At 33.6% G+C, this 15227-nt stretch overlaps 3 protein-coding genes across 5 annotated transcripts; 2 read left to right on the top strand and 1 right to left on the bottom strand.

Moving 5' to 3' along the window:
• Positions 1 to 115: 115 nt before the first annotated feature.
• Positions 116 to 2682, top strand: LOC103864573 (B3 domain-containing protein REM14-like). Its single transcript, XM_009142327.3, has 7 exons — positions 116 to 230; positions 323 to 608; positions 814 to 926; positions 1029 to 1305; positions 1413 to 1507; positions 1601 to 2047; positions 2131 to 2682. The coding sequence occupies exons 1-7, from the start codon at positions 171 to 173 to the stop codon at positions 2392 to 2394; spliced, it is 1542 nt and encodes a 513-aa protein (XP_009140575.1). The 5' UTR covers positions 116 to 170; the 3' UTR covers positions 2395 to 2682.
• A 3394-nt stretch (positions 2683 to 6076) lies between these two features.
• On the top strand, positions 6077 to 13131 carry LOC103864575 (B3 domain-containing protein REM12-like). Of its 3 annotated transcripts, XM_033289442.1 has the most exons (6): positions 6077 to 7355; positions 8006 to 8164; positions 8277 to 8657; positions 8729 to 11031; positions 11104 to 11280; positions 11396 to 13131. In XM_033289442.1, exons 1-4 carry the CDS (start codon positions 7215 to 7217, stop codon positions 8978 to 8980), a joined length of 933 nt encoding a protein of 310 aa, XP_033145333.1. In that variant the 5' UTR covers positions 6077 to 7214; the 3' UTR covers positions 8981 to 11031; positions 11104 to 11280; positions 11396 to 13131. The 3 variants fall into 3 exon arrangements, with proteins under 3 accessions (XP_033145333.1, XP_033145334.1, XP_009140576.3); XM_033289443.1 differs by having other exon boundaries at positions 8729 to 11898; positions 12251 to 13131; XM_009142328.3 differs by lacking the exons at positions 11104 to 11280; positions 11396 to 13131 and having other exon boundaries at positions 6078 to 6894; positions 7221 to 7355; positions 8729 to 10312.
• LOC103864646 lies at positions 10541 to 11332 on the bottom strand. The gene has a single exon (XM_009142409.2). The coding sequence runs from the start codon at positions 11330 to 11332 to the stop codon at positions 10541 to 10543; it is 792 nt and encodes a 263-aa protein (XP_009140657.2).
• Positions 13132 to 15227: the final 2096 nt, after the last annotated feature.

Here is a 15227-nt window from a genome sequence, read left to right as displayed (position 1 = left end):
GAAGAAGCTCTACAATAAATTAGAGTATTAAAGATTCCTTGTTTGACTTTAACCAACCAAAAAGAAAGAAGCTCTACAATAAATGATCGCTGTCTTCAAGTTGGGTTATTACATTATTTTCTCCAAGAATTGAAGTCTATAGTTCGAGAGACTCAGAGCTTCTGAAGTTTATGAGGATGCCAAATAAACGTTTCTTCAAGCCTCTTGTTCCTGGCTTCCACAGCCACTTGGTACTCTCTCTATTCCCTTTTCTATATGTCTATGTCTCTCTGAGTAGCTAACTGAGAGATGGGTTTGGTTTTGTGTTTGCATGTTTTTTCAGACAATTCCTGTAGCCTTCTTCTTGAAGTATATAGAAGGAAGAAATGAGCATAAAAATACAGCTAGGCTGAGATCAGACGCGTCAAAGATAACATGGGAAGTGAAAATAGAAGATGGCCAGAAACTCACTGATGGTTGGAAAGAGTTCGCTATTGCACACGATCTTCATATAGGTGATATTCTCATTTTCAGGCAAGAGAAAGACATGGCTTTCCACGTAACACTCCTGGGACCTAGTGGCTGTGAGTTTCAATATGAGTCGTGTTCAGAAGAAGAGAACAACCTCGGTGAGTTATGTTCTGTCTCTGTCTAAAACTCTGAATCTCAGACTGGCTTTTTAAGAAATGTGCTCAACGAACAAGGTTTAAAGTTTAAACTGTAATGTGTTTGCTAAAAAAAAAAACTGCAATGTGCATGTGGAAGAAGGAAGAATCAGTTTCCCATCAGTTTGACTATTTGCATGTGAGATTTATTCTTTTCTTTTCTTTTCAGGGAGGAATATTCCAAAGAAAATGAATTCAAAAAGAGAAGCTGAGTCTTCTTCACTAGATCCCTCTTGTTTTCTAGCTACTATCTGGCCTTCGTCCCTACGTTATGACACATTGGTATTCTACTCTTCATTTGAACATATGTTGTATTAAAACTAAGGTATGATATATATAAAAAAATCATGCATGTTGTATTGTAAATTTGTAATGAATTTTCAGAACCTTCCAAGGAGTTTTGTGAGGTCAAATGGTCTAGAAACAAGATGTGGAGGAGAGATTGTTCTGATGAATGAAAAGGGTAAATCATGGACTTCGGCTTTAAAACAAAAGCTAAGCGGATCTACTTACATCAGACGAGGGTGGAGACGTTTCTGTAGTGCCAATGTGCTTAAAACTGGAGGCGTCTACACTTTCAAACTAATCCATAGTGGGAGAACTCCGGTTCTTCGTTTGTTCTTCACAGAGTCAGAGCCAGAGTCAGAAGAGAGAAACTTTGGTGAGTTTTGTTTTGTGTCTCTCTTATTTTGAAATAATGGATCTTTAAGTAGAGAGAATCAGTTTGACTGCTACAATACCACTTGAATTGATTTGTTTTTTTTTCAGAGAAGATTCAGAGGAAGAAAGCAGAGACTTCTTCACAAGATCCCTCTTGTTTTGTGGCTAATATAACACGTGCAACCCTACGTTATGACACACTGGTACTCTACTATTAATTTTTTGAATGATAAAATATACCGATGGTGTGAATTAGATAGAACTCATGTTTTATTTATTATAAATAAATTTTTCAGGGTCTTCCAATGAAATTTTCAAGGGAAAATGGTCTAGATACCAGATGTGGAGAGATTGTTCTGATGAATGACAAGGGTAGAACATGGAAGCTAACTCTGAAACGAAAGAAATCATGTGGAACTATGTATATCACACAAGGGTGGAGAAGTTTCTGTAGTGCCAATGGACTTAGAGCTGGAAGTTTCTTCACTTTCAAACTGATCAAAAGAGGAGGAACTCTCGTTCTACGTTTGTCCCCTAAAGAGAGAGAAGACGAAGAAGATTGCTCACCAAAAGCTAATGAAGTGGAGTCTCTTTCCACAGAATCAGAAAGCGATGAAGAGAGCAGCCAAAATGAGAAACAAATCAAGAAACATAGATCGACAAGGAAAGCTTCATCTTCACTATCCCAAAACCTGTTTGTGACCTTAACCCTCAAACCTTACGACGTCAAAAAATATCGACTGGTCAGCTTCATCAACATGCAGTTTGTGTGATTACATTCTATCTGAGTCTTGAATCTTTTTTTTATTTTGGATCTTTGTTGCAGTATCTTCCTGTACGCTTCAGCAGGAGCCACGGCATCAATGAGGAAGCTAAAATGACACTGTTGGACAAAAACGGTGTCAAGTGGTCTACGGATCTGCGGTCTGAGGAAACTAGTGATAGAATAAGACTGGTAGGAGGTTGGCAAGAGTTTTTCAAAGCTAACTGTGTGAAGCCAGGTGAATCAATCATTGTGAAGCTGATATGGGAAGGAGACAAAAGTTGTGTTCTCAAGTTCTGCTCTAAGGTGAAGCATGAGACCAAATGAAACTGTATCTGTGTACTATGTTTTAGCTTTTTTTAAGTTCCCATAACGAATTAAAATGACTCAACGGTTGGCCTTTTTGTAGTTTGGGATTTGTGAATGTTTTTTATTTTGTCAACGGGATTTGTGAATGCTATATTACCTTTAGTAGTACTCAAACGTAAAACAGAAAAAACAACACCAAAGAGAGACGCTAAAGAAACATTAGAGGCATTGAGATAAAGGTAACTTTGATAGTTTGTGAAACATGAACATACTAAAAAAATGTAATTTTGATAGTAGCTTTACAATCAAAAGCCAACTCAGTGGAAGTGTATCAATATACACCATAGCAAAAAATCATATTCCAAGCACCATGTATAAGTTTATCAGCCATTATATTTTTTGCAATTGGAATATGTTGGATTGCAAAATTTAAAAATATCATTACATCATTGCAATTCGTTTAACTAAGTAGTGAAAGACGGGCATTCTGTTGGTATAGAACATAATGAGAATAGTCCGGTGAAAATATCACATCCGGTGTGATATACATGATCTTCATGTACTTCATTGTCCATATCAAAGCTTCACATTCTGCATGTAAATATAATAAACTTCTTCGGATATTCATGGATCCCATCATGTTATCGATTAAACCTTCTTTGTTGCAAAACCATACTTCCTTTTGAAGATATTTCATTTCTTTCCAAACTCCATCTACATAGCATCAAAAGAGATATCTCCCATATTCTGACTTGAGTGATGTGCAATATCTTCATGTACGTTTTTCAAATTGTTAATTTGTGCCTAAGCCCATGTAGCTTCCTCAAACCCAAAAATAAAAACTATCGATCAGTAAGATTATAATAATAACCTAGAAAATCTTATATAAGTGATATATATATATATATATATATACCAATTCACTTCAGTGATTTCTATTTTAATAAATACTAGATTTTGATCTTCGCTTCGAAAACGTGGGATTATCATTTGTTGACACATTTATTAATCCGTCTGTTTGTTGATTAATTTGTTTAGACCTAGGCATTTAGTTTTGGTTACAATTTGTTTCTTTTTTTATTCGGTCTTTTTTGGTTTCCGTTTTTTTTTGTTTCTAGTTCAAGTGATATAGAAACCTTTCAATTATTTATGAATTTGGATTTAGTTATTAGTTTTCAGTTTGGTTTGGATAACAATGTTAAAAACCAGCTAATATTTTAGTTCTCTGTTCCAGTTCGATTTCTATTTTTTAGATAATTTTCAATAATTTATGTAAAATTCAATTATGGTATCAGATAACTCGGATAAATTAGATGTTCTTGATAAACAAAAATACTTGGGTGATTCAGTTCTATCTGGAAATTATGATAATTTTAAATAGTTGGATAAAAATTAATAAAATAATCTGATATTTTTGGTAGTTCGGTTTATAGGTAGTAATTTTAGAATATTTGATAATTGGAAAATAAATATTTAATATTTTTAGGTACATAAACTATATCTTAATACCCATTTGATTTTTCGTTTTGGTTCTGATTTGGTTTCCGTTTCTCTGTTTCAAAGATACATGGACCGTTCATATATTTCTAAACATCGATTTGGTTTCGTTTCATTTTTTTTGCTTGGTTTTGTATTTGGTTCTGCAGTTTTAATACTACGTTTTTGGTTCTCGATTTAGTTAGAACATAACTAAATATAAAATTGTATATATTTAAGAGAAATAAAGGCTTAAGAATACTTACATTCTCATATGCTAAGATGATATCCATAGTTTATCATGATGTAGAAATGTATTGCTTATCTGAGTGTTTTGTTTTTGTTGGAATTGTGCTGTTTAAAAATCGTTAGGTAAGTTTGTATTTAATATTATAGTGTAGCTCAAAATTTTTAAAAGGTCAACAATATTCCAACGAATATTTTAATAGATACAATGAAAGTTGATATATATTGTGGATTCAATATTTTAATAATCGTAACAAAAGTTTAAGTTCTTTTTTTTACCAATAATTAAGTTCATATATATTAATAGATAATATACTATTTTTAATATATTTGTAGATTTTAATCAATACCAAAATAGTGGAGCTAATAATATTTTTGTAGATTTTCTTTTATTTTATTTTAAATTATTACAACATTATTATTTGAAAACTTCCTTGTTACAATTTTCTCATAAGCAATATCTTTGGTGATTTAGTATTTAAATATTAATACTTAAATATATATTTTGTTACTACAGAACCTTTATGCATTCGTATCCAAACTCTCCCATTTCCATATCTTCCCAAAACGTAATAAACCGAGATAGAGTGTAAGTGCCTCTTTTTGCTTAACTCAATTGTATGAGAATAACTGACTGCAACAATCCGTTATTATAGACACCGTGAACACTATGATCCTTCCAAAATATTTCTTCCATTCCTTAAACTATAACCTCAGTTCTCTGACCACACTCTTATGACTTATGAGTTCTTGTATTCCTCATTTCCAGAAACTGAAACCACAATTTCTTTTTTCCCCAACACCACAGAAGTAATCAGAACTCATTACAGAGCCAAGTATCCAATAATAGCACATAGATCTGTTGAATAAAGCTGCAGAGTCTTCCAAGTACGGTTCTCTACTCGGTTCTCTACTCTGAGATTTAGATGAGATCATTCCCCTGCCGACTTAATCGCAAAAGAGTCATAACAAAATCGAAAATCACCATGATCCCCTACAGTTAAACCAAAGAACCTTGAAAAGACCTCAAATATGGATATCCTCTTTAAAAAAAGCGAGTCTCAGGCATCTCGAAACCTATGAATAGAAGCTTCAAATCACTTATAGTGCCAAAAATCTTCAAATGAAATCTCTATGTTGCTTTAGCTTCACTCGGGTTTGGACATCCCAATCACTGATCCGAAGTTTTACCACATGCTAAACTTTACGAAACCTCTGTCTCCTTGTAAACGTGAAAGTACCTTTGAGATCACTTTTAATGGAAGCAATTCTCGTATCTTCACCTGGCCTTAATAATGCAACCAGAGATTCTAGAAAATATTGATGCTCAGCGAAAAGATCTCTCAACATCCATTGACTCGCCAGAAGACAAGGACAAGCCCCCTGAAACACTAATTGAACCTCAAACAAAACAGCTGTCGTCAACTGTGAGGAAACCTTAGACAAATCGCTTTCATAATCACTTTGTCCAAAACGCCTGACTTTGATCTTCATCTTCCTCGAAATGTCAGACATATGGTTTACGATTGATATCGCTAATACAAATAATATACATAGTTTTATTTACGCTTTTATGATTTAGTTGAAACTTGAAATGCATTGAGAAATAAGGAAATACTAGATTTTGATCCGCGATTTCAAAGCGCGGGTTTATTATTATTATTTTTTCAATTGATAATTATTTAGTAAATGTCATATTTCATATATTTGTGTTTTATTTTATAAAAGACTTAAACTTTTTATCTTTATTTATCGTATTTCATTTTAAATGACTATTTATGTTTAAAAAATTAAATTTTATTTCTTTAATGAATTAAGTTGGTATAACTCTGATAAATTAATTTTATTATGTGATTAATATTTTAATAAAAAAATTATATACTTTTAATAAAGATTTATACTTTTCAATGAAAAAATTCAATTTTTTTTATGAATGCTTAAATTATATTAAGAAAAGAAAAAAATAATAATTAAGAATAGTTGAAAAAAAAAATTATTTGAACTTGGACTCAATGGTCCAAAATAAAAAAAATGTGAGAATTGGATCTGATTTCTTAATCGGCCCAAATAGCCCAAGAGAGATCTGATGTGGGCTGGATCCGAAAAAATGACCCAATATAGATGTGTTATTAATATTAATTGATTGCCCTTAATGAAATAATAAAAAAAATGGCAGGCTAAAGTAAAAAGGACAATAAGATCTTGCTTTAATAGTATAGATTTTGTTTGTTCGAATAAATAGATTTTGTGGCATATACTATTTAACTAAAAGTATAGGTTTAAATAAAATCAGTGGCAGGGTTATCTAATTACTTTGAAAATAAGAGGGCACCTCTAAAAAGAGCCTTCTGTTTTAAAAGTATTGATAGGATTTTCAAATTATTTAGATTATACGCAAATAGTTAAGGAAATCCTTCATAATAATCAGAAAACAAAACTTGCGATCTTGTATGAAAACAAAACTTGCAATCTTTTATGTAGTAATACATATGATAAGAGTCAACCACAAAGTTGGTATTTCGTTTTCAATTTCAGTAATATATCTGTACTTGTTGACCAGAGTTTATAGTTTTCCATTCTATTAACTTTTAATTAATTAATTTTTTTGTCTACATTATGAATTAAATTGCAAAAAGACAACTAAAAGTTATTAAGCTTTGCCATATTTATATCATATACCATTGGTGTAATTAAGCACCCAGATTTCAGATTTCAGATTTGAAGATAAGGTCTAGGAAATTACCGCCTCTCTTTCTCTCGGAGGAGCTCACCTTTATTCTTGTTGCCGCATCGTAGGTTTGTTTCATCTCTCTAAGAATCATATCATCTGTAAACAATTTTATCTTTTGTGGTATGTGACTAAACAACATTTTATATTGAAATTACGGCTCTAAAATATTTATTTTTTGTTTGATTCATATATTCGAAACAAAAATCCTTTCCTGGAAAATAGTGATATAAAGTCTTTTAAATCGTTGAAGAAAGATTTTCTGATTTCCTGCATCTGCAAAATCGTCTTGAGTTAGACGTGTGTATGAGTGTATCTATACAACTTATGTGTTAACGCAGATTACATCTCGATACATAATTTGTTTTAACATGGTCGTTTTTTACTGATGCAGAACTTGCTAGGGAAAAAGAAAGCGAAGATGAACATTTCAGAAACAAAAGTTAAAACAGAAGTTGATTCTTCTTCATCAGACCATCCTTGTCCTTTGGCTCTTGTCACGGCTTCGAATGTACGCAAAGATACTCAGGTATTTATACTTTTTTGCATATTGTCTTCTAGTCTTTCGTTACTATTGTAAACAAAAATTATGGTAATAGTTGGTCCAACATTTTCAAAAAAAAAATTGATGCCTTATATGATCACTTAAAAACTGTGCCCTTATTATTTATCGCTTAAAATCATGGCTCTAAGCGGTCCGTTATTTTGCCTATGCTTAGGATTTAGATCCCCTTGTGGCTTAGCCTGGAAACACTGACATGGTTTTGGTTCCTTTGTCTTTCCAAAGAAATTCAATAGTTAACCTAAACGTTGTTTTGATTAGATTTCAAAAAAAAAAATAATAGTTTATTTTGTTTTTTATTAAATACCAGAAAGTTTGAAGCAGAAATCCATAATCCTTCAAAACACGACACCACAACATCTAATATTAGTTTTTTCCCGATTAGTATGTGCATGTCTTGAAGATGGTGCAAAATATTTGAACACGACATGTCGTTTTGTAGTGGATTGGTTTGGTTTATTTTCCTACTTCCCCTTCCTTATTTCATGCGTAGAGAAGTATCTGGTTCTAGCTATATCATCGTTAAGTCATGAATAGAGCTTTTTGTTAAATGTTCTACAGCTTGGCATCATGAGTAAATGCTGAAAAGGTCTGAACCTTTAATATATTTTGTGCAGTGTCTTCGACAAGATTTATGCCCCACAGTATCTATCCATGATGGTACACAAGGTGATAATAACAAGAAGAAGCGTCGGGGACGTCCTCCAACTTCCCCAAGCCAAAAACAGTTTATGAAGTTAAAACTTGCACATGACAGCCTCATAAAATATAGACAGGTGGGTTCTAATTAACAATCAACTCTTATTCCAGATGGTTAGATCAACCCTAGTTTGGTCATGGTACTTTCTCTGAAATTAATCTTACGCAATCCGCTTAAACATTTTTCAGTATCTTTCAGTGCCATTTATGAGAGCAAATGGCATGACCAAACCAGGGCTGATAACTCTGGTAGGAAAAGATGGTGCAAAGTGGAAAGTGAATCTTTACGAGGAGAAATCCGGAAGCTCACTGTGTCTTGGAAAGGGGTGGAAAGATTTTGCTAAAGCAAACGGGTTAAAGACTGGTGAATACTTCACCTTGGAGTCAGCATGGAAAAATGAAATTCCTATGCTCAGCTTGGTCAACACAGAGTCTGCCAGTGACGGAAAGGAGAGAGGAGAGTCTTCAAAAGCCATGGAGAAAGAGAGAAGTACTGATACATCTTCAATCGTCCAAAACCGAGTAGTGACATTGGCCCTTGAAACTAAAGATGTCAAAGCATGTACATTGGTAAGTTTATTAAAACAATTATTGCAAAAGAGGTGGATTAGAAATTGTATCTTAAATTATATATTTTGCAGCATCTTCCAAGTGAATTCGTGACAGCTGTTGGCATCAAGAAGCTTGGAGAGATAACCTTGCTTGGCAGGGATGGAATGAAGTGGTGTGGATGTCTTTTGTCAAGAGATGGAACCGTTGCTGTTGGAGTTGGTTGGAGAAATTTCTGTGAGGCTAATGGTGTAAAGTTAGGTGATTCATTCAGCCTAGTATTCATTAACGAAGAAGAGGACACAGGTCCGGTATTCAAGTTCAGTCCCAACTCCGGGAACTGAGAAAAATTGTTTTAATTAAAAGCATTTGAATTGCCATTAGTCTTCCCATCAAACAAAGACTTTTCGTTTGTTATGTTTTTTTTTTTCTTTTCGTTTGTTATGTTTTTCAGTTCTGATAAATAACTAATATCGAAATGGCCATATGATTATGTATCTCATATTGTTATGTTTCTCGGTTCTGATAAATAACTAATATCGAAATGGCCATATGATTATATCTCATATATTTTCATGAAACTGTGACTCATGTTATTGGACAAGCTGTCTCTTGTCCAAGTTTGTTTCTATTGAACGTTTAGTTCTGAACGTGGTAAACTTTCATCTTATCGCAACGTTTCAAGTAAGTTCAAGCAATTGTCTTTCGTTAATCAGTTTTTTTGGCATACCCTAACACTTTCTCATTTTCCATATGAGAAACTTTTTTATTCTTAAATCATAAATTCGGAATCCAAATCTCAAACCCTAAATTTTATAGCCTAAACTCAACTTTTAAAACTTTCACAGTGGTGAGACAACATATGACTAAATAAAGGAAAGTTAAATGCTAAATCCAAATCTTAAACCATAACAATTACAATTACAAATGCTTAATCCAACACATAGATGATTATATAAAGAAAACATAACTGTATGCATATTAAAAAATTCAAACACATATACATATTTAATTTGTCAATACTGTATATTTTAAAATTTTAATACATGAGCTCACCCTGTGCAAAGGCAGGTCGTATCCTAGTGACGTAGTATTAAGCTGACAAAAGAAAGATAAACTTTGAACATAAGTACAAAAACCTAAACAAAATCTAAAAACAAAATCTTAAACTTGAGTTGCAATATATACAGTGATTTGATGTAACTTTTGAGTAATAATTATATGGTAAAAGACAGTAAATTATAGTAACTTAGTAATAGAAATATGAGTTATCTATTTTATTAAAATAGATAATGGTAACTTTTTGTTGTATAACTTGAGTTTAGTTTTAAATCAAATTTAATATAAATTAAAATATTAGAGAATAAATGAAAGATTAAATTATTTTAAAATAGTAAATTGATTATTACTTTTAGAATTAATAAAAATAAAAAATTAACAAACTACTAATTATTGATAGTATTAATTAGTTATATATTAATAATATAAAGAAGTTACAGACATTAATAATAACTTAAGTTTTAATTTTAAAATCTGATAGTAATAGACGCCCTAGAAAAGCTTACTCTAAATCTATAAAAAGCTGATAATAATATATAGCTCGTCCAAATGGTCCATATTTTTCTTAAAACCTTTAAAATTATAAAAAGAACTTAAAGAAAACAATACAGACAATGTCTTGAAATAACAAGTCGTATTTAACCTGTTGAGAAATTCCTCAAGAGAGAAGATGACAAATTAATCACTTACAAAATACAAACAAAAACCTTTAATTGTAATCGTTTTAGCTCTTTTTAGATAAAAGAGTTAATAATCTCAATGCAGGATATGGTTTTTTTTTTTTTTTTTGTTCAACTGAGGATTTCATTAATCATAAAAACTAATCGTTTAGCCCAATGGGTCCATTAGGGCCCATTACAAGACATGAAAGAAAAGGAACGAAGACAGCGTTTAGCCAGCTCATCCGCTTCTCTGTTTTTTGATCGAGGCAAGAACGAGAAGGAGATTGAGCCAAATACAGAAGAGATTTGATGGATGTCGCAGAGGATCCCATAAATTTCTTTATCCTGCATCTTGGTGTTGATTGCTCGAATGAGCGTTAGTGAGTCGGAGTAGATTCTGAGATTGGGAAACTCGTGTTCTGCTGCCATGACGAGAGTTGATCTAATTGCTAGGGCTTCAGCCATCAAGGGGGATGAGACAGAGTGTTGGATTTCTGATCCTTGAGTCGCGATTGTTCCGTTGTTTTCCCTGAAGATCCATGCTAAGCCGGCCCTCTTTGATGTCGCATCCCAAGATGTGTCCGTTGTGCAGATGATCGCGCTGTCGTCGCTATGGTTTCGAGACGTTGTCCTCCCGTCGATGCTCACCTCTGGAGCATATACTGGCTTCTTTGGTGAGTTCCTTGGCTCTTGTGCTTGGTTCCACTCTCTCGCAAGCCTAAATCCTCCTGATGTGATCTCCTCAGGTAGCATGTTTCTGTCTTCGAAGAGGAGTTTGTTGCGAGCTGTCCATATGGACCAGAGGATCCAGGGAAGGATTGGGTTCTGAACTCCAGTCGGTGGGAGGCATAGGGCTCTTCTGAACTTGACCATCATCGATGTTATTGTGTCCTCCGCAGATGTGGGGATCGCTTGTCTTAAAGGTACAGCTTCCCAAACTTTCCTTGCAAAAGGACAGTTGAAAAATATATGCATTGACGTCTCTGTTTCCTTACATCTTGGGCAAGTGAGATCTGATGTGATGCCTCTATTCTGCAGATTCTCGCCAGTTGGGAGTGCTTTTTGGATGGTGGACCAAAGGAATACTTTGAGTTTAGGGGAGAAGAGTCCAGACCATATGTCTTTTACCCAGCGGAACTCTTGGTTCTCCTCTTGCGGTGTTTGCTGATGTTTGAGTGCTTAGGCTGTAGAGTATCCTGACTTGGCGGAGTACACTCCTGATTGCAAGGGTTGCCAAACAAAAATATTTTCTGCTCCTTTGGTGCTTGGTCTTATGGTTTGAATCTGTGACGCCAACGACGGTAAGATTTCCTCTAGCCTTCGTCGATTCCATTTGAGGTCTGATGTGAGGATGTCTGAAACCCACAAGTCTAACACTTCCTCAGTGCAGGGGCCGATTGGTTTCACATTCTTATCCAAAGAGATCCAGGAGTCTTGCCATACCTTTGTAGACATACCATTTCTAATTGCCTTCCCCAGCTGTGGCTTTAGGAGTTCTAGGCCGTGGAGAATGCTGCGCCACCCATGAGAGCATACTGCAGGTACCGATACTTCTAGGATGCTTTTGTTGTGACAATATTTCCCAATTAAGATCCTAGCAAGTAGGCAGTTAGGAGCTGTGAGGATTCTCCATGCTAGTTTTGCCAATAGGGCTTGGTTGAACAGTTGGATGTCTCTTAGGCCTAGTCCTCCTTGAGCCTTTGGTTTTGTTAGAGTATCGCAAGAAACCCAGCACATTTTCCTTTTCCCATCAGGTCCGTCCCACCAGAATCTCGTTAATGCAGACTGGATTCTTTTGCATAGTGAGACTGGTAATAAGAAGCATGACATAGAGTGGTTGGGGATAGACGTGAGTACTGACTTTAACATTGTGAGTTTGCCGGCTTTTGACAGGAACCTCGTAGTCCAGCTCAATGCTTTCTGTCTGATTCTATCTACCACGGATGTGAAGAGATCTTTCTTTTTTCTTCCGAAATGCTCAGGTAAGCCTAGGTATTTACCTAGCCCACCCTCTTTGTTGATGCTCAGAATTTCCTTCGCTCTTCCAATGCAGGATATGGTTAAATATATATAGTCAATCGACTGCAACAAAATACAGATCAGTTAAAATTTCTGACAGAATATCGACCAATACAGATCTGTCTGAATTTGTCATAATTTCACCGGGATTTTTCAACGATTTTTTTTTTCATCAGAAAGTTTTTCACATAAAAATGTATCTGTTATGTGCGATTTTCCGCTGAACAATTTTATTTTCAAACGAAGTTTTCGAACAGATTTCCGAAGAAACAATATATCCACTATGTAAAAGTTCTATAAATTGAAAATACTTAACAAAAGTTCTGTAATTCGTCAGAAATCTGTTAGCGAAAATTTAAGACATGCTTTAATAACTTTGGATAGCTTAAAGTCTAACTTAAATAAATCTAGCTTTAAATATTTTACGACTAATTTAAAACCTCTAAGAACAATCAGACCCTAAAACTTCCATGAACGGATTTAGGCATGGGAATCGAGTATTCGGTTTGAGTTCGTAGGGGTGGGCACTTTACCCGATATTCGAAGCCGCCCCCGAATTCGATCCAAAAAACTTGAACCGAAATAGCAAAATATCCAAACGGGTATTGAATTAGAAGAGATTGGATATCCGAACCCGAACGGATAATATCCGAACCCAAATGGATATCCGAAGATAACCAAACATATGTATAATTAACCATATATTTCTAGTTTACATCTCTCATTTTATATAACATATTTATATTGATACTACATATACTTTAAGTTCATATGATATACATAGAATTACGGATAAAATGATTTGCTACTCACTTAAAATGCATGTAAAACTTTTTATTTCAAGAATTAACAAAAAGTTACATCCAATTTTTTTTTTAAAAAATAACCAAATTAATGTCATTAGTTTCAAAATGTTATGTCCAAATGTATTAACCATTTAATCTATTAAAAATAAAAAAATTAGTTAAGTGAAAGTTATATTTTTAAATACAAAAATTTGAGAAATGAAAAATTAATTTTTTTTTCAAAATCTAAATATCCGAACCCGATCCGAATTAACTGAACCCGAACTAAAAATACTTGAACCCGACCCAAAGTAAAGAAATATCCGAACGGGTTCTATACCTCTATACCGAAATACCCGAAAATCCAGAATACCTGACCCAAATGCCCACCCCTACGAGTTCGGTTCGGATCTTCTCGGGTTCGGATTCTTTGGATCCTGAAAATTTGGACCTATATAGGTACATATAATTTTCCGTACCGGTTTCGGATCAAGTTTTGTTGGGTCCGGATCGGTTCGGATCTATAATTTTAATATCCGTAAATTATCTGTAACTTTTGGGTATATTTTAGATCCAGATCGGTTCAGGTATTTAGGATCTAAAAAAACATGAAATACCCAAACTGGACCCGAAACCCGAAAACTATAAAAATACCTGAAAACCCGCAAAAATACCTAAAAAATTATCCTAAATCATATCCAGAAACCCAAAAAATACCTGAATTTTACCCGAATACCAAAACTATATTTTCTGAAAATTTAAAATTTTACCCTAAATCTAAAATTATACCCAAAAACCCGACCCCAAAACTTTTAAAAAATACCCAAAATATCAAAAATATACTCAGTTACCCAAATATACACAATATATACAATAATTTACAGGTACTTCGGATATTCATTTGGGTCTCGGATAGGATCCAAATCCGAACCGAAATCTGCGGGTCCTAAAAAAACCAACAAATACTTTAGCATGGACCCGGATCCAAATATGTATTTATAGATCAGTTTTGGTTCGGGTCTTCGGAACCGGTAAAATGTTGAGACAAGTGCAGTTCTCCTACGCGTGCAGTTCTCCCGTAATGTATTCACCATTCACTTTTTTTTGTTTGCAAAAGCAGTTTAAGCGGGAGATCAGCATGCATTTCAATATTTTTGTCTTTTTGTGGAAAAAACGGGAGATCTGCATGCAAATCTTACCCGCTAACATTTGGTAGTGTTGATGTACTTTTTTTTCTTTTTGATAATAAATAATTTTGTTACAAACACTTAACTTTAAAATATATTTAGCTGATTTTATAAATAATGTACAATGATTAGCTCAAACTATATAGTTTACACTAATACTCTTTGTGTTGTTTTAAAATTATAAACATGACGTTCAATCACCGACAAAACACAACATTTTCAAAGGAAGAAGATATAAATCTTCCTACGTAAATATCAACAAGGGTAAGTAGTTAATATCTTTTTTATGTTTTAAAATAGATAATATATAGGTAAATGATTGAAATTTTGTAAATCTATTGAGAGAAGACAAATTTAAATGAAATCTTAACCGAGAACATGTTTTATTGAGTTTTACGATCAAATAATTTTCATGACTAATTACCGTTTCAAATATCTTACACCCACTGGTAGAGAGTTTACCGGTGGTAAATTTAACCAAAAGTTTAATATTAGTGTAACCTACCGGTTCTCTCAAAAAAAAATCTTGATCACCTAAAAAGAAAATAAAAGAAGTATAAGTAGCTTATAAAATATTTACAGGCATTTCGGTCGATCCTATAACATCTAAGATATTTGTTTAGATACCTAGGTGTAATTTTTATTGTTTTAATATATGATCTATAGTTTTAAACTGATTTTGTCATTCATAAGTTATAATAAATTATTTGATCGATTTGATCTGTTTCTCTCATGCATGATCCGCTTGATCTGCACTTGTCCCGCTTGATCTATTGTTTGATCTCCATGATCTGCTTGATCTGTATGATCTTCATTTACCATTCGAAGCCTTAAATGGATTAGTTGAACGCGGACTGAACGTCTTAAATATCTAATAGA

Source organism: Brassica rapa, chromosome A04 (genome assembly GCF_000309985.2).
Source record: "Brassica rapa cultivar Chiifu-401-42 chromosome A04, CAAS_Brap_v3.01, whole genome shotgun sequence".
NCBI classification, from domain to species: Eukaryota; Viridiplantae; Streptophyta; class Magnoliopsida; order Brassicales; family Brassicaceae; genus Brassica; species Brassica rapa.
The sequence above is the reverse complement of the archived record's forward strand: the minus strand, read 5'-3'. Positions and strand labels throughout refer to the sequence as shown.

Excerpts from the sequence above, each read along its gene's own strand:
- LOC103864575 (XM_033289442.1), top strand. The coding sequence starts at position 7,215 with ATGCAGAACTTGCTAGGGAAAAAGAAAGCGAAGATGAACATTTCAGAA. Across the intron at positions 7,356-8,005 it reads ATGTACGCAAAGATACTCAG|TGTCTTCGACAAGATTTATG; the intron begins GTATTTATACTT and ends TATTTTGTGCAG. Across the intron at positions 8,658-8,728 it reads ATGTCAAAGCATGTACATTG|CATCTTCCAAGTGAATTCGT; the intron begins GTAAGTTTATTA and ends TATATTTTGCAG.
- LOC103864646 (XM_009142409.2), bottom strand. The coding sequence starts at position 11,332 with ATGCATATATTTTTCAACTGTCCTTTTGCAAGGAAAGTTTGGGAAGCT.
- LOC103864573 (XM_009142327.3), top strand. The coding sequence starts at position 171 with ATGAGGATGCCAAATAAACGTTTCTTCAAGCCTCTTGTTCCTGGCTTC. Across the intron at positions 927-1,028 it reads CCCTACGTTATGACACATTG|AACCTTCCAAGGAGTTTTGT; the intron begins GTATTCTACTCT and ends ATGAATTTTCAG. Across the intron at positions 1,306-1,412 it reads GTCAGAAGAGAGAAACTTTG|AGAAGATTCAGAGGAAGAAA; the intron begins GTGAGTTTTGTT and ends TTTTTTTTTCAG.